Raw genomic sequence first — 26219 nt, forward strand, 5'->3', positions numbered from 1 at the left:
GATTTGTCTGGTATAGACCCCCAAATCCTTATCCAAAGCCCTAGAGAATGAAGGGAATTGAATGAAGAGATTGAATCTCTTTCCTTCCTCAATTCCCAAAAAAAAAAAATCAATGGATCTGACTCAACCATAGCCATGAATATGGAGGTGAGGGGGGGCTGAGAGCAAACCCCCAAAGTCCAAATCATGTCCCCCAAGTTTTCAGGTGACTAAAGTATCCCACAAGGCCACGAGGCCTCTCTGGCTGGTCAGAGGGAAAGAGAAGAGTCCTCAGGCCACTGAAGCCTGCTGCCCCCCGGCAAACAGTTCACCAGGGCCTTGGGGGAGGAGGCCAAAGCTGCTGGCTCAGAAGAGAACAAAACCATCGCCGGGAAAGCCCTGACCTCAGTGGCTCAGATCCCCAGGGGCTCACAGTGAATGGGGATTCCTAAGGATTTAAAGGAAAGGAAGTTTAAGAAGCTTCTATTTTTGAATCCAGGCAAGGGCTCCTTCTGTTTCTCAGCTCCTCCCTCGAGTTTTGGGGCCCGATCTGAATTAACTAGCAAAACCTAAGGCCCTGTCCTTTGAAAGGAGCCAGGACAGCAAATTGAAGGATGCCATTTAAAGCCCCTGGCTGGTCACCTTCCCTGCTCACACACCCAAGGCCCCGCAACATCCCACCCCCGATTCAACTCCCTCAGATGAGCCTGAGAAAAACTGCTGAAATCCTGGGCTGAGGATTCCTGACAAATGACTAGGACAAGTTTGCATATTGTTTTCTCACGGACTCTGCCAAACGGCTCCATAAAACGGGGGTGGGGGGTGGGGGGGGGTGTAAGAAAGGAGAAGAATTAAAATCCCATTTATGTGGAGGAAATGTAAATGTAGTTGGGACTGGCACCCTGCTCTTGGACCTGGGAGGCTGGAAAAAATATCTTCTTCCCTCCCCCCATTTCTTCCCAACACCACCACAGCCAAGCGCCCAGGAGGCAAGGAGCACAAAAGAGACTTCAAAAATGCAAAGCCAGAGGGGTCTCTCCTCCAGGACGACTCAAGGCCCAGCCGCTCATCCAGAACCCACAGGGAGGCACTTCCCCTCCTGTCAGCTCCTGGAGAGGGACAGGTTTCCAAGGGGGTGGGGATACACAAAATGGAAACTGAGTAATTGAAAGGACACTCAAACAGCTGAGAGAGGGGGAAAAATAAAGGAAAAAAGAACACACATGCCCCAGGAAGGCCTGGGGTAGGCAAGGGCATCTCCGAAACCCCCACCCTTCAGGCTGGGGTGGGTCATGGCTCCTAAGGCCTCAGACCTACAGGGCAACACCCCAAATCTGTCTGGAGGATACTCGGAGACACTCCTAGTAGAATGGTCAGGGAGAAAGGCAGATCCCAGGCTAGGCTGCACTCTGAGCTTCCCCAACTTCTGCTCCAAACTGGGAGGGCTCACAGGAAACAAGTTTCAGGCCCCAGAAGAGACCCTATATCGCAGAAAAGTGCCCCAAGACTTTACGAGAAAACAGGAATCTCTCAGCATCAAGCCTAAGGGGAGTCACCCTTATCCCTACTCCAGCTTCAAACTGTCAAGGCTGCAGGCCTCAGGCTTAGGTGGGGGTTCAGGCCAACAACTCAGAGTGAACCCAGCCAGGCCTGTGAGGGGATGCGAGATACGGCTCCAGAGACCCCAAGCCTGAAGGGTGTAACCCCAATGACTCAAGGCGTTCCATCACCAGTTCCTAACTAGCAGAGCCGGAGATGACAGCAGTTTAGAAGGCTTCGAGCCTGGGGGGGCCTCACCCCGATGTCTCTGGAGGACCCCAGAAGCCGGCTCCAGCCAGACGACTGCACCTCGGGCAACGAAGGAACCCGACCGGCTGGGGAGGTGGAAGACGCGGCGCTCACGCCCTCCCTTGGTCCACTGTCTGTCCCCAGGTCCCTCTCTGTCCACCAGCCCCTGGTTCTGCCCACCGTGATGCTGGTGGTGGGCGCAGACCAGGCCTAGGCCTGCGCCCGGCCCCCTTCCCGCCTGCCCTCCTCCCTCGCCACCCCACCCCACCCCCCCAGTGCTCGGCCTCGTTTCGTCACCGGATCCCCTGGAATGGGGGACGCGGGCGCGAAATACGAACCCAGCCACCGGCAGCTCCCTCCCCACGTGCGCGCGGCCCGCGGTACGGAGGGCGGCCCGGAGAGGGGCGCCTCACCTTTGCCCTCCATGGCGTGCACGAAGTCCCCCTGGTACAGCTGGCTGCGCAGCTTCTCCTCCAGGCTGAAGCCGCGGACGCTGACAATCTCCTCCACGTCCGACAAGTCTTCGTTCTCGTCGTATCTCTGGCGATCAATCGGGCGCTGCGAGGACCCAACCAGAGAGCCCGCGATATTACTGAGGGAACCGGGGGGTCGCCCCTTACCCTGGGCCCAACACGAACAGGTGCAGGAGCTGCGCGCCCCCTGTACCCCACCACAGCAATCTGAGCAACTTAGCGCAAATGCCAAAGATGATGAAAAGCAGGAAAAGGAGAGGGGCCCGCACCCCCAGGGTCCGACTGCGCCCTACACGACGAAGCACTCTCCTCTTGCATCTTTGGAAGCCATGCAAGGAGTGTCTGGGGGCTCTCCCGTGTCCCCCATCCCCGTGATGTGTTGAGCTTTGCCCACTCAGCCGGGAGCCTGGTTATGTAACCCGCGAAGGGGGCTCCGGACACGGGCTGGCGGGGCAGATGTAGGCCCCGGGAGGAGCCGCTGCAGCTCCGGGCTCCGCGGTAACAGCAGCCCCGGCCGCCGCGGAGGCAGAGCCGGGAAGCCGGAACCGGGGGCCGGCGGCGTTTCTAAGGCTGGAGCCGCTCCCAAGCTACCGGGGAAGCTGAAAAGCTGAAATGGAAGGGCTGAGACCCCGGCCGCCCCCGCCGATCGCCCGCCAGTGCAAGAAGAGGAGGTGAGGGGAGGAGGTGAGGGGCTTGGGAGGGGGAGAGGCAGACGACCCGCCACAAAGCTCCCATCGGAGACCCCAAAACGCACCAGCAGCTGCCTCATCTCCCCACAAGCGCGCGCGCACACTCACTTCCTAAGGAGACTCCCCCACCACTCCCCGCATCCCCCTGCCTCCTCCCTCCACCACCCAGCGCCCGGCCCGGCAGCCCCCCAGATTCCGGGCGAACCCCGAGCCCGCTTACCACCCCCTACGCCTTTCCGAGCTACCATCTCCCCACTTAAGTGTCTGAGACTCTGAGCCTCACAAGGGACTGGAGGAGTAAGCTGCTTGCTTCCTTTTGCATGCAATTTATTATTTTTTTTCCGGTCCTCTTGTAAAATACAGAAAAGGAAAGAAAAGGCAGCAAGAAACAACCAAAAAAAAAAAAAAAATAGAACTATCATATACCAGATACAGATTTTGAAAAAAAAAAAAAAAAGCTACACACCAATCTTCTTCCAGAGTCTTTCTCTGCCTCCATTTTTTTAGGAGAGTTCACCAATTAATTGTCAACACTCCTGCCCCCTGCATTTTGGCGAAGGGGGGAAGGAGGGAAGACCAAAGAAAACAAACCAAAAAATAAATAAATAAAGCAAGCCAGAGCCGAGATCTACAAAGTTTTGCACCAACACTTAGGCAGATCCGTTTGCAAAGTCCTAGGAAACCATTTTCAGCAGTTGTGGGGGGGGGAGGCGTCGACGTCATAATCCCCGGAACGTAAACATTGTTGCCGATCGCGCTCTGAGCCCGCGGCCGGGCTAGTTGGGGGGGCACTCGGCCTGGGATGGGGGGGCGGGGGCAGCGGCCCGAGGAGGTGTGGGGCTGGGAGGGAGCCCGCGAGGCACCGGGCGCCGTTAGCGCCCTGGCATCGCTGTTTTGTTGTTGGGTCACGAGTGCGCCTCTGCACGCAGGCGCCGCCGCCGCCCGGGAGTTGTGTGCAGAGCTGACTTTTGGAGGGCTGAGTTGCAGGCGGCTGGCGCATCCCGGAGATGGCGGGGCAGGGAGGGAGGGAAGGAGGAGGGGGTGGGGAGGGAGGTGCAGATTTGCACGGCTGGCCTCAGCGGGAGGCGCGGAAATGCAAGCCGAGCATGCTGGCGTGAAAGCCCCCGGGGCCTGGCACCCCCAAAACGACCCCCACCTCAGTCCCTGCCCCCACTGCCCACGGCTGTCCCTCTTCCTTTTCCTTCATCCAGCCTACCCCACAACCTGCGTTGGCGACCCAAATTCAAAGCATTTGGTATATGTATATATATTTATATATATATATATGGGGTTTTTTTCTTTTTTTGGTTTTTTACTGCATGTCTTTTTTCGTGGGGGGAGGGGCAACCCCCACTTGCGAACCTGCCAATGGAGGAGGCCTTTGAGGGGCTCAGAAGGAAATTAGTACAGCTCCATATCTGCATGGACTTCATAACTTTTAAACTCTCGGACTGAAAGATATGGGGACACACACACACAAACACAGGTACAGGAAGTACAGCCAGACCAGAGCCTTTTCAGACCGCAGGTGACCCGAAGACCGTTGCCTTTCATTCATTCGTCTGCTCGCCTCGGTGGAGTTCTTTACTAGCCTACGATCCCTGAAAGAGAAATTGGACATATTTTTTAAAGATCCTTGCGCCCTCCCAGAGGAGGAAATTGATGCTCTGGAGAGAAATACCCAGAGTCGGATCTGGCGTCTTCTAACGCAGCTCGCAAACAAGCGAAAGGTAAGCCCTTGTTGGCCGTTTATTAGGAGAAAAGTGGTGGAAAGGCGCGTGGCTCTTGGGGTGGGGTACAGAAACCTTAAGTGCACCTTGATTGAGCCTATACGACTTTTTTAGCGGAGAAATCCTCTAAGCATATATGGAATGTCATTAGGTCCGGGAGGGCTCCAGTGTCCCCCTACCCAGTGCTTGTGACTATCTCCAGAATTGGTCCTGGGATGTCCTGTAATTGCCTCATGAACATAGAGAAACGCTTTCCTCCAGACCAACTCCTGTGCCCTGCAAGGCCTGGTCTTAGGGGTTAAACTCCTCAGAAGATGGCATAGCACCAGGACTACAATAAGGGACATCATAGGTGCTCACAGCTGGTGACCACGTGCTATTTTATTTCTGCGCTAACCCTGTGGGCTCGTTGAAGCAGGTTATTTTGCAAATGGGGAAACTGAGGCTTGGAGAAATTATGAATCTGGGTAACTACTAAGCCTCCATGTCATTCCCATGTCAACATTAGACGTGGAGAAGTGCGACCCCAACTCCTAACAGATGTAAATGTCAGCCAAGTATTAGTCGCCTAAGACAGCTTCACCCTCACTCACCTTGAAGTGCCCTGTCATTTCATTCCTGTAGTCTTTCCACCTGACCCCAAAGGCTGATCTTTATTTAAAGTTTGTTTTAATCTGTGTTCACCAATTGTAAAGATCTTTTAAAGTAGGTGTGAAGCTAGCAAACATCAAACTTCTGTCTCCAAACTGAAATGGCCCCGTGTGGTTGTGCTGCATCCATTCAACAGCCCTTAGTATATGGAGGGCTCTTTAGCCCTCTACCAAGACCTGGGACTATTTTATTTGTTTCTGTCTTGAGGAAGAGAGACCCCTTTCGGGGAAACCATCTGGTTATTTCCTATTTTGCAAATGAGGAAATTGGAACTCAGAAAGGCAAAGCCACTTACCCAAGATCACACAGCTTTCATGTGGGCTATTAGGGCTCCAATTGGAACCTGGCTTGGCTATCACATGCCTTTTCAGATATTCCCCAGTGTCACTGTCCCCACATAATGAAAAAACAGGACACTCAAAGAGGGCTCCTGTGCTGGAGGGTGGTGAAAAGCGAATTAAGTGAAATAAAGCAAAATTGGCAAGTAGGACGCATGATCTTCATCCTTCACCTTTCTTCCCTGGGATTCCTCTCTTTCCGGGGCTTGGTAGTCCCCCCGCCCCAAGCTGGCTTTAGGAAAATGACCGAGGGCAGCTACCTTAGTGTAAAAACAGTTAAGCCCATATATCATGTCTATGGGGAGTTCCTGGCCTGTCAGAGCAGGAAGGGGTTGACTAGTCACCTAATTTAATCCCCTCCCTTTACAAACCTCGAGGAAAACCGCAAACCCCAGAGAAGAATAGGCCAGCCAGGGTCTTGTTCCCCTTTGACTCCCCCAGAATGCCTGTCCTGCCACCGGGCCCTGAGTGGTCACTCCATAAATGCTGGACCCTTGACGGATCACCTTCCCAGCATATTTGCATTTTCTCTTTATCAGTAATTGGCAGATGAAAGGCTTTGTCCTCCTGTTGAAAGAATTCCAAGCATTTGCTGGAAGTGGGGGAGGAGGTTATTTTGGGCCAAAGGGGGAAGGGCCGAGACCCTTGAGCTCCAGCTTGGCCGATTGTCCCTGAGGAGCTGAGAGTAGGTGAGGGAGGGCAGGGAAGCCTAAGGTGCTTATTTCTCTTGTAGGAAACACCAGGCCAGTTGTGTTGGAGACTAAATGATAATGACTTCCCTGGACTCTGGCGATTGTTCTTGCAAAGGCAGTCGAATCCTGCCCCTCATCCCCATTCATTCACTTCCTCCATCCTGAAAAGTTGGAGGTGCAGCTCTGTGCCCAGAGACAGAGAAGACAGGAAACACAGCCACACTCCAGGCAGGGCCCGAGATGGACTAACAGCTTCCCAAGAAAGAGGCTGACTCGGGATGGAGCCCTCAGCAATCAGAAGCCAGGATTTGAGACTGTTAAGACACTGAAGCTCCTGACTTTTGAGAACTTAATATGCCTTCGAGCAAAGCCCCTCATGTTTGCTATCTCTTTGAATGCTTGCCAAAACTCTGAGGGAGGAGCAATGGTATAATTCCCCACTTGTATAGCTGAGGCTCAAAGAGATGTCAAGTTACTTGGTCAAATTTTACAGCTGTGAAATAACCGTAACAGGATTTGAACCCAGAGCTTGTAGGAATCCAGAGCCCACAGGATTGACAACTCTGTAAGCCATAGAGCGAGATAATAGATATTGTATATCTGCACTAAAACACTTGTCTCTAGCCACATCTGGCTACTGAGCCTGTGAAATATGGATACTGGGGTTAAGGAATTAAAATATTTACCTGTTTATTTTTGGTACTGGAAATTTAAGCCAGGGGCACTTTATCACTAAGCTACACCCCCAGTTCTTTTTCATTTTTATTTTGAGACAGAATCTCAAAAAGTTGCTTAGGGCCTCACTAAGTTGCTGAGGCCAGCCTCGAACTTGCAATCCTCCTGACTCAGCCTCCCAGTTCACTGGGATTATAGGTGTGCACCACCACACCCGTCAAGGAATTGAATTGTACATTGTGAATATGTATGTGATGTGTGCATGTTCTGAGGGTTAAACCTGGGGTCTCAGGCATGCCAAGCGCTACTTCACCACTGAGCTGCACCTGCAGCCCAAATTTTAATTAAAAAATTAAAATCACCCCAGAGTGTTTTCCACCATTTGTCTTATTGCGCTTACTAATCTATATATACATCAAAGTCTGATTTGGCCCTGGGTTCCATAATTAGCCTCCAGGAAACATTTATGGAGTGAGCGCAAGGTCCACAGGGGAAAGAGGTTACCAATATCAGTAACCTCTGAAACTAACCCCTGGAAGAGGCCAGCTGTACAATGTGTTAGCCTTTAAGCCACTTACTCCGAGAATCTGCCAGGAACGTGGCACTGTGCAGGAGCCTGGGAATACCAGTGGATATAGTGGATATGAGACTGGCCCACCTGCCCAAATCTGGCAAACTCTCAAGGATGAATAATTGATGATGGAGCAGGGATCCTAAAACATGGGAAACCACTTCAAGACATACATTTCACGGACAAGTCAGGCCTGGTGACACACCTATAATCCCAGCTGCTCAGGAGGCTGAGGCACGGGGATCACGCGTTCTAGGCCAGCCTCCATAATTTAGTGAAACCCTGTCTCAAAAAAAAAAAAGAGGTAGGACTGGGAATGTAGCTCAGTAGAGGAGCACTTGCCGAGCATGTCCAGGACTCGTTCCCAGCACTGAAAAAAGAAGAATCATCCTATATGCTAATGTGGAATGATTTCATGATGTCCTTAAAATCAAATAAGATGCAGAGTACTAAATCGTGTTGACTGCTTGCATAATCCAAAAGGGATATGTCTATATACATAATTTTTATAGGCATAGAATTTCCTTTGGAAAGACCAAAAAAGGTGGTTGGGGTGGGGATAGAACTGGGGAAAAATTAAAAGGAGCTGTTCTTTGGTAGAATTGGAGATTTTGCCATATATATATATGGCTGTTGCCTAAGTTTGAACCTTACAAATTCAAGTGTTATTTTTTCACCAGTAGTGGGGATTGAAGACAGGGACACACCCTACCACTGAACTGCTTCCCCTTTTTATTTTTTATCTTTCAGACAAGATCTGGATAAGTTGCCGAGACTGACCTGGAACTTGAGATCCTTCTGCATCAGCCTCCTGAAATGACAGGTATGTACCACCTTGCCCGGCCCTTCCTTTTTTTTTTTTTGGCGGGGGTGGGGGGGTGGCAGATTACTGGGGATTGGATCCCCAAATGGCACTTTGCCACTGCGCTGCTAAATCCCCAGTCCCTTTTATTTTTTTATTTTGAGACAGGGTCTCTCTCGAAGTTGCTGAAGGTCTAGCTAAATTGCCCAAGCCTGGAATTTTTATTTTCCTGCCTTGGCTTCCTCAAATTATAGGAGTATGCCACCTGAGTTAATTTGACTTTATATACTGTAGTACCTGTTGAATTTTGGTTTTTTGTTTGTTGTTTGTTTTTCGTGTTGTCTATTCAAAAATGGATTCTAGGACTGGAGATGTAGCTTAGAGGTAAAGCACTTGTCTAGAATGAGGCCCTGGGTTCATTCCCCAGCATTACAATAAAAAGAAAAAAGAAAATAAATATAGCAAAGAGTTGTATATTCAGCATTCAGCATTGCCAAATCTTAAAGAGTTTTGCCCCATTTGGTATCACTTTTGCAATTTAAAATATAAAAACTTTTATTAACTTTATCCTACAGAAACAATAGGCCATGCCATTTATGTTAAAGTGATTGTTCTCAAAGATCAAAGATCTTTTTTGTTTGTTTGTTGTTTGGTTGATTGATTTTTTTTTTTCTCCTCAGTCCCTTGTGTATTAAAGTGAAAAAGTAAGAAAGAACAAATGTATATACACAGACCAGTCTTCAGGCCTTAATTATTTTAGGAAGGCTTGATTTTCTATTTAGAATTTAGCATTTCATATTCTCTTCTTCCTATGTGAGGACTGGAAAGAACCTTGGAATTAACAGGTGAGTTAATTAAAGGGTTAATGCCAGGAAGAGAGTCATAAAAGTTCAAAGATTCTTTTATAAACTTACATCTTTGGATTGATGAACAAGTGTGTAAGCCAATGGAAACGAAAATCCAGGCATTACTTCATCATGCTCAATTGTCATTGGCTGACAGTCCCCGAGGGAAGGGAAGAGGGCTGGCAGTTAACCCATTCAGGGACCGTCTTGCCCTTTGCATTCATTTTAATTTCAAAGATGAAGCAGGGACAGAAGGAAAGTCTAGAAAAGTCTTCAGATCTTTAAGTGCCAAGTTTGGATCTAACCCCAGAAGGCAGACTTCACCTAGCAAAGAAATACTCAGGGACAGATTTTCTGGAGAAAAAAGTTTTGAACTTTTTTAAAATGAGGAAATCAGCAGACCTTGCTGAGTGGGAGGAGAGGGGAGGAGAGAAGTTTGATGCACCTTTTGTGCTCTTAGTACAGAGACCCAGGTTGGAGACGATTCCATTAATCTTGCAAAGTGATCAGTCACTGGGAGGATTGAATTGCATTTCCTGCCCAGAGATGTAGAGACAGATGACCTTTGCAGCAGTCCTCAGACCCCCAGCTCACAGCTGGAGAGAGGATGTGTCAGCATCTACTTTCGGGTCTCACCCTGCCCTTTGTTCAAAACTCAAGCCCTTTGTGTTGGGGCTGCTCAGGGGTTTTGCTCTTGTTGATGCTGCTGATTTTTTTAACCGCCCACATCTTGCGACTTCTGAGAAGCAAACTCTCTATTTGGCGGAAGATAATATCTGGAGGTGCCCCAAAGAGAGAACCGGAACAGACATGGGGAATTTTGAGAGGCCATTGGACCTTTTGGCTTTAATTGTTGCCCTTTCCTGGGCTTCCTGAATGCTGCAGGATGAACTGAAGGAGCCAGGAGTCCAGCAAAACTAACCACGCCTCACGTTTAGATGGTTCTGTTAAAAAAGCTTTTGCGTACATGTACATTACCCCACCTAAAAGGCATTACTAAAACAAAAGCATTTGCATAAGGAAACATTCTACATTCCCCAATAGAATAGTGAGATACCAGACTTTGAAAAAAACATTTAAACCGAGTCTCAGTTTCCTCATCTGTGAAATGGGGGTGGTGATATGCAGTAACTTGGGGATTGCTGAGCCAGTGAAGAGGCTCGGTCAGCAGCCTGTCTTCATTCAGACAAAGTGGACCACCTGGGTTCCGTGATCCTGACAAGCAGCTTACCCCCAGCAGTTTAGCCCTCCCCAAGTTTAAGGCTGAGGGTGGATGGCTGCCTGAGAGGGATGGCAGAGCCCCGACTCCCCAGCAGGGCTCCTTCCAAGCCTGACCATGCTGTGCCATGAATTTGGACTAAATGTGCTCTTCTCCTTTAGGCCTTTGCACATGCTAATCCCGTCCCCAGCACCCTGTCCTCCCCTTCAGACCAGCGGTGGCTCCTAAAATCTGCTTAGATGGAGCCTCTTTTCCTGCCCCCTCCTAATACCGGTCACTTTACTGGCTTTGCTAGGTATTTGCAGGGGTGGGGGGGTGGGGAGTTCCAGGACCCCCTTGGATTCCAAAACCCAAGGATGTTCCTGGCTCTTTTATAAAATGGCACAGCGTTAACATAACCTACCCACATCTTCCCACCCTCCCCTAGCCTTTAAATCATCTCTGGAATACTTACTAACTAAACATTCTGTAAACAGTTGCTACACTCTAGTTGTTGACTAACACTTGTATTTAGGGAATAATGACATGGGGTGGGGGTGGGGGAGAAGGGAAAAGAAAAACTGCAGAAGTCTGTACGTTCAGTACAGATGGGAGTTTTTCGCAATATGTTTTCTAGGGCTGGGGACATAGTTCAGTGGTGCTTAGCGTGTGGGAGTCTTGGGTTCCATCTCCAGAATCACTTTAAAAAAAAAATTCCATTCTGAACCTGCAGATCGGGAGAGCTGACCTTATATTCTTGTTGGTGTTCTCACCAGGCGGGAGCTCAGGTCTCGAGGGACTCTGCAGGTCCCCCTCTTTGTAACTTCTATCTCGCACAGCACCACTATGTACTTATTCTAGACATCCTTGTTGAATGGTGGCCCAGTTCCCCGGTGGTTCTCCCACAAGTCCCAAAACTAGTCACCTTTCCAAAAATCTGAAAGTCACAGTGCGGAAGATTTTCTTTTTCATGGCTTAACCATATTATAATGCCCTTTGCAGACGATGTCAGCAGCTTCTCCAAAAGCCATTTACCAGTGATACATCAAGTGCAACCTTGATTCATACAGAGCAGCCTTGATAGGAAATCCCCTCTTCTTCACCTGGCAGCATTTATTCCTGGCAGAAACCAGGGCTTCCCCTCCCTGGTGAGGAAGGAATGTCATGAATGAGGATCCTTGGCTCTTCTCTCTAGCACTAAGAAATCTCTGCACCGCCTCTTGCAAATAAATTGAGAGCAGGTAGGTTCTTGCAGTTTTCCCTCACACCAAACTTCTCATTGGGAACTTGTGTTAACCATCTGACATCTGTCTCTCATTAAAAGGCAAAGTCCCTGAGAACCTTGACCTCCTCCATCTTATTACTGTCTCCAGCCCTTAGGACCAGCCTCCTATAACTACTCAAAAAACATTTGGTGAATGAATGAGTGAATTCCTCAAACACCAAACTGTTTCTTAACTTAATCAACAAAACCTTAAATTGTACCTCTTTGAAGAAGATACAAACATTCTTGGAGGCCCTCTTGAAGTACAAAAGACTAATGTTAGTGTGTGTAGTAGGGAAGGGTAATGATGCTATACACCTATCTAGCTGCACAGCTTTGATCTTCCACACACTCTTCCAGACTGCCTCCAAGGATCAGGAGATCAGCTGGGCAGAAATTGAGCCACAAGGCCACCTGGAGGCAGAGGACCAGATATCATCACCTCCAGCTGAAACCTGAAAACGTGTACCCTGCATCCTCTTCCAGGATCCCCAAGCTTAGGGATGCTGAGTAGGAGAGGAGAGGCCACTATTGGCAATGGCTTCCCTAGGGCCAGGCCTGGAATTAATCACTGGATCTCTGGGGTCTCCCTAGCAATGGCCTGGGGGCTGGAGATAGAGGGCTAAAAGGAGCAAGAAGCCGGGCCAGCTTTTAGGGCAGACTGGGGGCCTTGTTAGAGGAAGGAAATTAAGACTATGGAAATCATAGTGCACCTTGGTTCCTTTTTCTGCCCTCCTTCCCCCTGAAGCAGTGGTTATCTTTTTCTTTTCTTTTGGTACTGGGGATTGTACCACTGACCTACATCTCCACCCCCGACTTTTTTATTTTGGGACGCTGTCTTGCTAAATTGCCCAGGCTGGCCTCAAACTTTGCAATCCTCCCAAGTAGCTGGGATTACAGGTGTGCTTACCGCACCTGCTTCCATCTATTATTCATGTATTTTACCTATTTTAATTCTTTTTCTTTTTCCACTAGGATGTTAACTCCACAAAGCAGTGATTTTATTCTGTTTTGTTCATCTCCATATTCCCAACCCCCAAACAGAGCTTGGCACATTATAGGTTCTCAGTAAATTTGTGGAATAAAATGAATAGTTGATAAGTGCTGAATAATGGTAGACATTGTTGATTATCTATGACAATACTGTGATTAAGAACTCAGTATTGGGGAGGTGGGGGAAGGAAAGATAGTGGACTGGGACAGACGTTATTACCTTATGTAGATGTATGATTACATGAATGGTGTGAATCTATGTTGTGTACAACCATAGAAATGAAAAGTTGTACCCCATTTGTGTACAATGAATCAAAATGCAGTCTGTAAAAATAAAAATTAAAAAAAAAAAAACTCAGTATTGGGTTGGGATGGTGGCTCAGTGGTGGAGCGCTTGCCTAGCATGTGTGAGCCTCTGGGTTCAATTCTCAGCACCACATATAAATAAATAAAATAAAGGTCCATCAACAACTAAAAAATATTAAAAAAAAAAAAAAAAAAACTCAATATCACCAGGCACAGTCAGTGGCACATGCCTTTAGTCCTAGCTTATTCAGGAGGATTGAAAGCTTGAGGCCAAGGGCTGGCGATATAGCTTAGTTCGTAGAGTGTTTGCCTCACAAGCTCAAAGCCCCGGGTTCAATCCCCAGCACCACAAAAATAGAGAAAGAAAGGAAAGTTTGAGGCCAACCTGGGCAACTTATCAAGACACCCTGTCCAAAATATATGGCTGGGGCTGCATCTCAGTGGTAGAGCACTTGCCTACCATGTGAGGAGCCCTGAGTTAAATCCCCAGTATTGAAAGAAAAGAAAAACAACAACAACTTATATTTAGTCTCTGGAATTTAACTGAAAGTAGTATGATTGGGATGGAAATATAGCAGCATGATAAGAGGCACAAATTAAGAGCTCAGACTGAGAAGGCCTGTATACCATTTACTTCCTATGTGCAGCCTGGAACAACTGACCTCACCTTCTTGAGGCAGTTTCCTTACCTGTGAAATGGAGGTAACAACAGACTCCCAGGTAGGATGTGAGGATGGGTGAGAGGGTAAGCGTAAAGCCCTTGGCAGGGTCAGTGTGCAACAAATACACCATTGCTGTTGTAGCACTACTCAGTCTAGAGGGGACCTCCCAGTTAAAAGTTGCTAGGCACTTCAAATATGCCGTGCTCTCGCAAGCTCAGTGTTTTTTTAATAAATTGTCCCAGAATGATTTTTCTTATAACTTCATTTTATTTATTTATTATGTGGTGCTGAGGATCGAACCCAGGGCCTCACATGTTCTAGGCAGGCGCCCCACCATAAGCCACCACCCCAGCCCGAGCTCAGTGTTTACTGATGTGAATCTGTAAGCCATGGAGAGAGACTATGTCTTCATTGTCATAATCTTGGCCCCGATAGATGCTAAGTCATATTAAAACATGCTGGGAGGGGCTGGGGATGTGGCTCAGTGATTCAATCCCCAGTACCAAAAAAAACATGCTGGAAGATTCACCAGATTGTTCTGTGTATGTTCAAGTATGGCATAATAAATCCACTATTACATATAATTATAATGCATCAATAAGTAAATAAATACCCTAAAATGCTGGAAACTACACACTGAATTCAAGTAGGAGTTAGAACAGAATAGCTAGTAGATGCATGTCCACTGCCTACAACATGCCAGGCACCGGGTTGGGTGCTGCAGACTGAGCATGAGCTGAAGTAAGTGGTACTCACTGTTCTTGGGGAATACCATTAGGTGGAGCAGAAAGACCTTGTTCCCACAGCTGCAGGGAACACTGTGACCGCTAAGTATCACAAAGGAGAAGCATATATGGATTTTTTGCAGGGGGAGGCAGGCACAGTGCTGGGTATCAAACCTCTAAGACTTCACTTATGCTTAGGGGAGTTCTGTTCCATTGAGCTACATCCCCAGCAGAAGTGGCATGTGATACTTTTTGATTCTTTTTTTTTTTCTGTTTTTCGTTTTTTTACTGTTGTTGGTGGTTTTTGTTTGTTTGTTTGTTTTTTGTTTTTTGTTTTTTGGTACTGGTGATTAAACCCAGGGGCTCTTTACCAGTAAGCTACTCCCCAGACCTTTTACTTTTTATTTTGAGACAGAGCCTTGCTGAGTTGCGGAGGCTAGCCTCAAACTTGCAATTCTCCCTCAGCCTCCCAGATTTCTGGGATTAGGGGCACATGCCACCACTCCCCGGCAGCATATGATACCTTGAGGGACATGATCTAGGAGGAGGTTATCTGTCTGCAGCTGGGAGGGAGTCAGGGAAAACTGTCCAAGGAAACCCAGCCATGAGGGAAGAGGAGAGTTTAGCTAGCTGCTGTTGGGGAGGTGCAGAGACAAATAGCGAATACAGAGGTCTCATGATTGGTGTGCCTGTGTGCTAAAGGAACTGAAAGAAGGACACTCTAGAAGAGACACAAGTCATTGGGAAGCATGGACAGGGAGGCTGGCCCTAGTAGCATCCTTTGCAAACATCAAAAAAAAAAAAAAAAAATGGCATGGACCAACTTAAATGCTCATAAACAGCAGAGTGCACAAATTGCAGAGCATTTCTTAAGCTTGGAATCCTCAGAAAACAGCCTGACTCAAAAGTGTTGGGAGTGAAGTGCCAGGGAAGGAGAGTGAGGCAGCAGGAGGGTTCTGAGGAGAGGCCATACCATGGTGGCACCTAAGGAGGAAAAAGGGAGAATTTATTCATTAGCTCCCGGTCGAAGGTTTGCTCCATGGTGTGTTAACTGCCTCCTACTTCAGTACCCTGTGGAAATCTGCTAGGACCCTCCGCACTTCATACCACAGCCAGCAGAGAAGGCCCAGACAGTTAAGAGGCAATTAACACTGACTGGCAGGTTGGCTAGAGTCCACAGAACTGGTCACCCTCCCAGGGGTCCTGGAACAAGTGGCCAGGGGAGCTCACCTGGGGAAGGGCAGAACCTGTGTGGCTAAGGCATCCACATGCATGACTTAACAAAACATCTTGAACAAAAAGGCAGGTTGTGGACAGGCAAGGTGGTGCCTGCTGGAAATCCCAGCACCTTTGGAGGTTGAAGCAAGAGGAGTGCAAGTTCAAAGCCAGCCTCAGCAGTTTAGAGAAACCCTAAGCAAATTAGTGGGACCATGTCTCAAAATAAAAAAGTAAACAGCACTGGGATTGTGACTCAATGGGTAAACACTCCTGGGTTCAATCCTCGATGCCAGAAGAAATAAAAAAGGCAGGTTGCAGAAGTCCATTTGGGACTGAGTCACACACAACATAAATATCTCTCAGTTCTGGGGGCTGGGACATCCTTTGGCAAAGGCTCAGGTGGCACCCTGTCACTACATCTTCATGGGTTGGAAGAGGTCTAGCTAGTACTTTCCCAGCCTTTTTTTTTTTTTTCCCAGTTGTTGATGGACCTTTATTTAATTTGTTTATTTATATGTAGTGCTAAGGATCGAACCCAGTGCCTCACACATTCCAGGCAAATGCGCTCTACCTCTGAGCCATAACCCCGGCCCCTCCCAGCCTCTTTTATAAAGCAATTCATGAGGACAAAATCCTCATGATTTAATCACTTCCTAAATGTCCCCACCTCTCAATATTATCACATTGAATATTGTAGTCTGACATAGGATATTGGACTGACATCAACATTCACACTGTGACCTATGTGTACAGTTCAAAAACAGCCCAGTACCAACTGGTAACTATAGGGGTGACACGTGTTCATCTCTGAGACCAGAGTAATCAGTGCACGATGTCTATGTACATTGTGCACCTTGACTGTACACATTTTATCAAGTAAGAAATGGGGCTGCACGTTTATAGCTCAGTGGTGGAGCACAGGCTTAGCATGTATGAGGGCCGGGACTCAACTCCTAGCACCCCAAAATGAGTATATTTTTTTAAAAAGGAAAACAGGGCTGGGTGAAGCTCAGGGGTGGGACACTTGGGTTTCATCCCCAGCATCGCAAAACATACATGAACAAAATGATGGATGGCTGGGGGGAGGTGGGGGGAAGGACAAAGTAAAGTATAAGAAAGCAGGTGCTGGGGTGTGGCCCAGTGTTAGAGTGCATGCTTAGCAAGCACAAGCTCCTGGGCTCCAGCTGCAGCACCAAACACAAGGGGACAATAATAGGTAAATACAAAACTCAGCATGGCAGCTGCTTCCGGGGTCAGGAGATTGGTGCCAGCCATGGACGATTTCAAAGAAAGAAGCTGGTACTGCTAGCCTGGGGCTGGGGATGTAGCTCGGTGGTAGAGGGCTTGCCTGGCCTGCCCAAGGCCCTGGGCTCCATTCTGGTGTGTGTTGGGGAAGGGTGGCTCAATAAGGAATGCTTCACAAGTTCGCCCACCATCCTTTCCCAAGGGCCCTGCTAATCTTATCCGTATAATTCCAATTTTAGTATTCATGCTGCCAAAGGGACCACTGTCATTTATTTTTTTGTGACAAAATTTATATAACAAATTTACTATTTTAACCATTTTTCAATGGACCCTTCGGTGGCATGAAGTACATTTGCGTTATTGTAAAGCCTTCACATCGATCTCCAGGAAATCCTGTTCACGTGAAACATTTAACTGTCCACGACTCCTCCTCCCCAGCCCCCGGCTCCCACAATTCTACTTTCTGTCTGAGAATTAACAGCTCCGGGGACTTCACGTAACTGGAATCATCCTGTATTTGTTCTTCCTGTCTGGCTTATTTCACTTAACACCTCTTCAGGGTTCACTGACATTGTAGCATGTGTCCGAATTTCCTTTTTGAGGCTGAATATTCCATTGTAGAGATGGATCCATGTTATTCTTTCATTCATCCATTGAGGACATCTGAGCTATTCCCACCTTTGTGGCTATTGGGAAAAGACACTGTATGAAACTGACAACGTTCTCTTAAGCTGTTGGTGATCACAGTAAATTTTATTATTTTTTAGACCATACATATGTTTATATCCTCATGGTTAAGCTTAGTACTTGTGATGTTGCTAAATGTGGTCTTTATCTCGTAAGTCATAAGACTTCTAAAGACCTTGGAATTTCGGAGGTGGTTTGTCTTTTCGTATGCTGATGAGTTGGCTCGTGACTGACCACCCCTCAGTAGCTTCGGGATGGAGGCTGGTCAAGGAAAGACCCAGGCTGGCTTAGAGGGTGGGGACTTTCAGCCCCAATCCCCAAACCTGGAAGGGGAGAGGGGTGAGGGGCTAGAGGTTAAGTCGAACAGCAAGGGCCAGTGATTTGACCAATCATGCCTATGTAATGAAGTCTCCTGTAACAAAAACAGAAAGCGAGCTGGGAATGTAGCTTGCGGGTGGAGTCTCGCCTAGCATGTGCTAGGCCCTGGGTTCAGTCCCTAGCACCACAAGAACAATCAAAAAGGGGCTGAGGATGGAAGTGAGTGGTAGAATACCTTTCTGCCATGCACAAAGCCCTTGGTTCCAACTCCAACTATGGAAAACAAACAACCCAAAAGGACAGGTAGCCCTGCTCCAGATCTGGCTTCAATCCCCAGTGCTACAAAATAAAAGCAAAAAGAAGACAAAGGATCTGAGGGTGTAGTTCAGTAATAAAACACTTGCCTAGCAGATCGGAGGCCATGGAGGGGAGGGAAGTATCAGATGGGGCAAAACTCTGTGCTTATGGTGGGGATCTGAGTCTCTAATCATTTCTATACATTGTCTTAAGGTATTACAAGAATAGTTATGTTACTACCTCTATAATTTTTTTTTTTTTATATATCGAGATTGGACCCATGGGTGCTTAACCACTGAGCCATATCCCCAGCCGGTTTTTGTATTTTATTTAGAGACAGGGTCTCACTGAGTTGCTTAGGGCCTCAATAAGTTGCTGAGTCTCGCTTTGAACTTGCAATCCTCCTGCTTCAGCTTCCTGAGCTGCTGGGATTACAGGCATGTGCCACCGTGCCTGGCCCACTACCTCTATAATTTAAAAAAAAAAATTTTAATTTTCTATTATAAAAGTCCAGGTAAGGGGCTGGGGAGATAGCTCAGTCGGTAGAGTGCTTGCCTTGCAAGCACAAGGCCCTGGGTTCAATCCCCAGCACCCCCCAAAAAAAAAAAAAAAGTCCAGGCAAGGGGTTTTAACAAGGAAGAAGGGTAAAGATCCACCCCCACCCCCAGCACTGGGGCTCAAACCCAGGGCCTTGCTAGACATATGCTGTACCACTGAGCTACATCTTCAGTCCTTTTATTTTGAGACAGGGTCTCACAGATTTGCCAAGGCTGCCTCCATCTTGCCATCCTCCTACCTCAGGTCCCTGAGTAGCTGGGATTACAGGCGTTTACCACCATGCTGGGCTCAAGTCCTTTATTTGACACCTGGACAAGTCAGGCCAAATGGAGGGTAGGCAACCTGCTGGGATGTGGGCTCACCACCAGCAGCTTCAGGTATAGAGCCCAGATGCTGCCCTCTTGCCAAGTAAGGGGAAAGTGGCAACACTCAGAGCCCAGGCCTTGATGTACAACGAGCTGCATGGGCAGAGTCCTGAGGTGCCAGGGGTGGCCGAGCAAATGAGAGGGACCGGTAGGACCTCACCTTCAAAGAGCTGTTTCCAGGAGAGAAGATAAGTTTCTGAGAAAGGTACCTGGCCATACAAGGTGATAAGGGGCCCCTCTGTACTCTGAACACACCCACGCTATAGCCTTATCTTTGTATGTGAGAGTTATTTATTTACAGGCAGGAAGACTGGGGACGACTCAGGGACGTACATTCATGCAGACTTCACTGAGCTACTGTATACCCAGGCATTGACTGGGGACAGTGACATCCAGTAGATGCTTGATAAAATGTACACTGCAATGAATGACAAAGACTCGGCACTCAACAGTCCTTCAATACCTGTTCCTCAGATTGAATAAATAATACATGGATCAATCAATCACTTCTTTCGGGCCTGGCACAGTAGGCATTTGATAAATTTGAATTTACTGGGCACAGTGGTACACTCCTGTAATGCCAGCTACTTGGGAGACTGAGGCAGGAGGATCTCAAGTTTGAGACCAGTCTGGATCTTGGAATGTAAATCCCTGGAATTTTTTTTTTTTTTTTTTTTTTTTTTTTTTTGAGGGAGGTACCCAGAATTGAACTCAGGGGAACTCAACTACTGATCCACATCCCCAGCTCTATTTAGAGACAGGGTCTCAGTTGCTTAGCGCCTCACTTTTGCTGAGACTGGCTTTGAACTTGTGATCCTCCTGCCTCAGCCTCCTGAGCCTCTGGGATATAGGTGTGTGCCACAGCACCTGGAGAAACCCTAGAATTTTTTAAGAGAGCTAGGGGTACAGTTGGGTGGTAAAGCACTTGTCTATCATGCATAAGGCCCCGGGTTTTATTTCCAGTACTTCAAACAAAATTAAATAAGTATATGCTGAATTACATGCAGGAAGGAATGACACAAGGCCTGGCATGCAGGAAGCCCTCAACTTGCATGAGCCTGCGTTTCTGACCTACTCCATCCTGATTCTGAGTCCCAGACCACATTGGAAGTCTAAGCCATCCATCCATCCATCCATTCACCCACATGAACACACACACACTTCCTTCCATCTACCTCTTCACTCAACCATACATCCACCCTCCCTCCCACTCAGCTGTATATGCGTACATATACCCATACATCCACCCTGCCCTCCTCCACCCACCCAGCAAGCCCTGGTCGAGAGACCAGTGCACCAGTCACTGGGGATACAGTAGGGAACAAGGCAAGAGAGAGCTTTCCTCTCGGGCTCACATCCTGATGGGAAGAGAAACAGCATAAACAAAAATGTTAAAGGCAGGTAACGAAAAGGACTTATATTGACACTAAGTGACCGAGAAAGAGGCTACAGGGAGGGTAGGTGAGATGGATTCACCAGGGAAAGGCCCCTCTGAGTAGATGACTTCCGAGCTGACCTCCAAAAGGGAAGCAGCCAGCCGAGTACCTTTGTGCTGCCGCAGCAAACTACCACAGACTGGGTGGCTTACCAAAGCAAATTTATTTTTCTCACAGTTCTGGAAATTTCAAGTCCAAGATGCAGCAGATTCAGTGTTTGGTGAGGACCTACTTCCTGGTTCACAGAGGTACCTTCTTGTTTCGTTCCTTATGCGATGGAAGGGATGAGGGTCCCTGGGGCCTCTTTTGTAAGGAGACAAATCTCACTCACGAGGCCCCCTCATGACCTAATCACCACTCAAGGGCCCTACCTACCAATGATCTGCCTTTGGGAATTAGGCTCCAACAAAGAATTTTAGGGGGACCATAAACATCCAGTCTGTACTGTGTCATGAGACAGTCTGGGGATAGAACGTTACAGGCACAGGGAGCCATACACCTCGAGGCCTTGAGATAATAATGAACTTGACCTGTGGAAAGAAAAGTGAGGGCATCGAGAGCACCTGTGTAAGAGAGAGGAAGAGGAAGGAGACCATGGTTTGAGGACATAGTAAGGGACTTAGATCAGACAAGTCTTCCCAGGTAAGGAGCTTGGGCAGGTCTTCCACAGTGAAGCAGGCTGAATGATGGCCTTGTGGTGTCCACGTCCTATTCCCTAGAACCTGTGACTGTGTGACCTTATATGGAGAGAGTGCTCTGCAGCTGTGAAGGATCTCAAGAGGTGGAGATTATCCTGGGTTATCCTGGGCCTGGTGTCATCACAAGGGTCCATGCAAGTAGACAGACAAGGAGGCGTGACATTGGAAACAGACTGGAGTGATGTGCTTTGAACTGGACGGGGCCACAAGCCAAGGAACACTGGCATCCACTCAAAGGTGAAAAAGGTAAGGAACAGAATTTTCCTCTTAGAGCCTCCAAAGCAACCAGCCCTGCCGTCACCTGACTTCCAGAACTCCAGAGAATATATCTGTGCTGTGTTGAACCACTGCATTTGTGATCACTGGTTACAGCAGCAATGGGAGACTAATACAGCCAGAGAAGGGACAGGATGACATGGAGGTTATTGAAAGGTTTTTCTGGCTGCTGTTACAGAATGGGCTTCAGGAGGATCGAGAGCATCAGAATCTGGGGGCAGGTGGCAGCAGATATGTGGATGAGCCTTGATGGCAGTCTGGACGGGGTGGAGGAAAGGATGCTAGAGGGAAGAGCTCGGATCTGGAGGTGTTAGTGCCGAAGCCGGCGAGCGCTTCGGGTGGGCTGGACGTGGTGGGGGAGGGCACGGTGAAGGAACAGGGTGTCTCAGTAATGAGCGCTCCAATTTCCCCACTTTCCCTGGGGCCTCACAAGCCACACTGCGCTTGACAGGCTGTTCCCTGGACGCCGCGCGTTTTTATGTGATTATCCTGGAACAGTTCGCTGGGAAATAAATGCCCTCGGTCTAAAAGGCTTTTATGAGCCAGGGCAGGGGATTAAAGGCGGCCAGGCTGTGGAGAAATCCCAGGGTCAGGAGAGAGCCGAGCACCGAGACTTTTAATCTAAACCTTAAACGTTTTTATTTTTCACTCCCTGAACTCAGAGTGTCACTTTAAATACATGTTTGGCAACATCGACTGTTCTATTTTTCTTTTTAATTATACAAAGAGAGATCCTGGAAATGGCTCAGCCCCAGGCTGGGGGAGGCAAGGCAAGTTTGGCAGCAGCAGTTGGAGGCAGAGACACCAACTAAGAATTGAGTGGATTTAAAATCCTTTGGAGGGAGCAAGGAGCCCAAACTTCAAACTACCCTGAACTTGGAGTGGCCTGCCCTGACTCAGGACTTCTAAAAGGAGTCTGATAAACTCACCAGCTTAGAATGGACACAGGACAGATGGACGCATCTCCAGGATAAAAATATCACCCACACTAGCACTGCGCCTGTGTCTTGAATTTATTCCCAGGCCCAGTCTCTCCCCTGCTTGCTTCCTCGGAGTGGAAAACGGTTCACTCCATAGGTCATTCCTCTGCATCTATACTGCCTACTGTGTGCCAGGCACTGGGCCAAACCACTAATATGCACTCTCCTTTTATGTTCACAACTGCTCTGTGTGAGTAGGTGCTATTATCATGCCCAATTTCTAGATGGGAAATCTGAGGCTCAGTAGAGTAAATGGAACCTCACTCCCCAGTCCTGGTTCTGGGTTTCTTTGCCCTCAAAGGCATCCCTTGCCCTTCCCCTGCTGTGATCTGGATCACAGGGAGGCCAACCCCTGGGGTTGCCAAATCAGGGGACATACTGTGCCTACCCACCAGTGGACAGCAAGGATAGGAGCCTGGCAGGTGGGAGGAACCAGGGTATTTTTCCTACCTCTGCCTCATCTCCTGTTTCTCTACCTCTCCCACCAGACAGGCCCACTGTGGGTCTGGCTTCTACCTGGTGACTCCAGTCCCTCCTCGGTACCAGGAATGCCACCTCCTGTCTCCATCCTTCCACCAGCAGAAGTGGTGGTAGACTCCCTGCTCTTGCTGACTGTAGGCCTTCACCCTCTGCTTCGCCCTCCTCCATGGGCCTTCCACTGCTGGTGGGCAGCTCTGTATTAATTCCTCTGTTCTGGTACCTGTTTTTCCTAGTTGAATTCTCAGGAATATACGGCCTTTGGTAACGACAGATCAGCCAATTCACAGAGTTGGAACGAGGCAATCCTCTTTGAGCACAGTACATCCCGCAAGAGGGAAAATAGTAGCCGCCACTTATTGAGCATTGTGCTGAATGCCAGACAAATGTTCTTTCGTGGAACGCTCAACAGTCCTGGTGCCAAGTGCCATCACTGTTGCCACTTGACAGATGGGGCTTAGAGAGGCTGGGTTGCTTGCCCAAAGTGGCACTGTTGTAAACTGACAAATCAGGGGTTCAAATCCAGGTGTCTCTCGTGACATCCCAAACACACTCGCAGCCCCTACCCACAAATACACTGAGGCCCTGCTTCCTTGGTTAGCTAAGACCCCCACAGCTCGTTCCAGGGTTCTTACAGAAACCTAAGGGCTGCTCTAACAGCCCTTCATGTCACAATCTAGGGGCTTAGAACTACAGAAGTTTATTTTCTCTTAGTTCTGGAGACCAGACGTCTGAAATCGACTGACGTCTGCAGCCATACCCCTGAAGTTGCACAGTCTTGCCTGAAATCACTGTGTCAGCGGGACCACCCCCTTTAAGGGGTCTAGGCAAGGATCTGTTCTGGGCTTTTCTCCCAGCTTCTGGCAGCCTCACGTGCTCACTATCTTGTAGACAGCTCTCTTCTCCAACGCTGTCTCCTCATGTCCCCTTCCCTCTTTATGTGTCTGCCTGGGTTTTTGTTGTTGTTATTGTTTATTTTTGTTTCGGTTTTTGTACTGGTAGAACCCAGGGGCACTTTATCACTGAGCTACATCCCCTTTTTTATTTTTTATTTTGCTAAATTGCTGAGGAGGCTGGCCTTGAACTTGCAATCCTCCTGCCTCAGCTTCCAGAGTCCCTGGGATTACAGGCACGCACTACCATGCTTGACCAAATTTCATCCTTCTTATAAGGGCACTATTCCTATTGGATTAGGGCCCACTTTGACGATGACCTCACTTTAATTTGATTACCTCTGTAAAGACCCTGTTCCCAAAAATGGTCACATTCTGAGGTACTGAGGATTAGGACTCTGACATATTTTGGGCTTCGGGGGGACACAATTCAACCCATAATAGTACTTGCTGATCTCAGTTGCTTAATCTCTACCATGTGGCCTGGCTGGTTCTATTTTCCCGGAGGATGCTAGACTTTCCAGGAAGTCTTTGTGTGTGTGTGTGTTGGGGACTGAACCCAGGAGCACATTGCCCTGAGCTACACCCCCAGGCCTTTTCATTTTTTATTTTGGGACAGGGTATTGCTAAGTTACTAAGGCTGGCCTTGAACTTGGAATCCTTCCTCCTCAGCCTCCCAAGTCACCAGGATTAGATTACAGGCATGTGCCACTGCACCTGGTTTATTTTTTATTTTGACTCGGGGCCTTTGCTAAATTGTAAAGGGTCTCACTAAATTGCCAAGGCTGGCCTCACACTTGCAATCCTGCTGCCTCAGCCTTCTGAGTTGCTGGGATTACAGGCCTGAGCCACTGTGCCAGCTTCCAGGAAGACCTTTAACCCCTTTAAAGGATGCCTGGATTCTCCAAGGCATTTATGCACTGACAAAATTTATCCCGATATTTTACTACAAAACATATATAAAGTACTTGACACAACTAATTTTAAAAAGGAACAAAATTGAATGGCTTACCTCTACTTCCATATTTATTTTATTTTTTTTATTTATTTTTTTTCCATTTTATTAAAAAAAATTTTTATTTAATTTTGCCAGGTGGAGCTGGGGAGATAGCTCGGTTGGTAGAGTGCTTGCCTTGCAAGCACAAGGCCCTGGGTTTGATCCCCAGCACCCAAAAAAAAAAAAAAAAAATTTTGCCAGGCATGGTGGCACATGCCCATAGTAATCCTAGTGGCTTGGAAGGCTGGGGCAAGGGGGATCACAGGTTCAAAGCCAGCTTCAGCAACTTGGCAAGGCTCCAAGCAACTTAGTAAGAACCTGTTTCTAAATAAAATTAAAAAAAAAAAAAATCTGAGGTGTGACTTAGTGGAGGAGTGTTTCTGAGTCCAATCCCTGGTATCAAAAAAAAAAAAAAAAAAAAGCAAAGGATCACAAGTCTGAGTCCAACCTGGGCAACTTAGTAAGACCCTGTCTTAAAAGAAAAAGGTTGGGGATGCCAGGCACAGTGGCACACACCTGTCTGTAATCCCAGTGGCTAGGGAGGCCCAGGCAGGAGGATCCCAAGTTCAAAGCCAGTCTCGGCAAAAGCTAGGTACTAAGCAACTCAGTGAGACCTGTCTCTAAATAAAATACAAAATAGGGCTGGGATGCAGCTTAGTGGCCCCTGGTATCGCGCACTCCCCCCCCCAAAAAAAAAGGTTGGGGATGTAGCTCAGTAGTAGAGTACCCACCTACCACCACCACCAAAAAAAAAAAAAAAAAGATATGAACACAAAACCATAAACCCAGAGAATTTTCTGATGGGGAGAGGGGTATGGGACTGGACTGAGCCCTACAAGCTGAGGAACTGGGGAGCAGGGAGGCAGAGCATATGCTCCCCACAGAATGGTCTTTAAGCTCCCAGTCCAGAAAATCATTTTGAGATCAACAGCAGAATCCGCAAACCCTAATTCTGAATTTTGCAACTAGTCTCTTGACAGTCTAACTTTTCCCAGTCTCTTTCACCCCAGTTCATTGACCATGAAAATCTGGCTCAGTCACAACTGCCTTCCAAATGACTTGCGAAGCTGACTCTGGGGTGGGGCAGAGAAGGATTTCACACATTCTATGTGACACATAGAGGGACTCACTAACAGGGAGGCTGATACCAGCTCCACAGGACAACTCTTAAACCATTAGAAACGGACACAGACGACATGCGTGCTTTTCAGAATGAGTGAGCTTCCCATCACCCAGGGCATAGAAGTACTGTTCTGTAAGAGCACAAGATCAAGAAATGGTAGCTCTTTTATTATTACTAATTTGGGGGTCTCTAGCCATACAGCCATCAGAGGAGAAGCAAGCCACCATGGTGACTCCAAGAGAGCACTCCTTTTAAACAAAATGAAAATGC

At 48.0% G+C, this 26219-nt stretch overlaps 1 protein-coding gene and 1 long non-coding RNA gene across 8 annotated transcripts in view; one reads left to right on the forward strand and one right to left on the reverse strand.

Annotated features, from left to right (window-relative positions):
* The window catches only part of KDM2B (lysine demethylase 2B), a 115779-nt gene extending 112036 nt beyond the window's left edge, over nt 1-3743 (reverse strand). For 2 of the 7 annotated variants that reach the window (XM_079149510.1, XM_079149509.1), the window contains exons 1-2: nt 3396-3724; nt 2181-2325 (exon numbers count right to left, since the gene is read on the reverse strand). In XM_079149510.1, coding sequence (XP_079005636.1) covers nt 2181-2325; nt 3396-3428 — 178 coding nt within the window. In that variant the 5' untranslated portion in view covers nt 3429-3724. Of the gene's footprint in view, nt 1-2180; nt 2326-2994; nt 3062-3395 lie in introns of those variants that run through there. The other 5 variants (XM_079149504.1, XM_079149508.1, XM_079149511.1 and 2 more) reach the window with 5 other exon arrangements.
* A 551-nt stretch (nt 3744-4294) lies between these two features.
* On the forward strand, nt 4295-24815 carry LOC306667203. Its single transcript, XR_013765467.1, has 6 exons — nt 4295-4659; nt 8337-8409; nt 11434-11672; nt 20683-20753; nt 21225-21449; nt 22948-24815. It is a non-coding gene; the product is annotated as an uncharacterized lncRNA (long non-coding RNA).
* Nucleotides 24816-26219: the final 1404 nt, after the last annotated feature.

Source organism: Sciurus vulgaris (assembly GCF_902686455.1).
Source record: "Sciurus vulgaris genome assembly, chromosome: 8".
Lineage (NCBI taxonomy): Eukaryota > Metazoa > Chordata > Mammalia > Rodentia > Sciuridae > Sciurus > Sciurus vulgaris.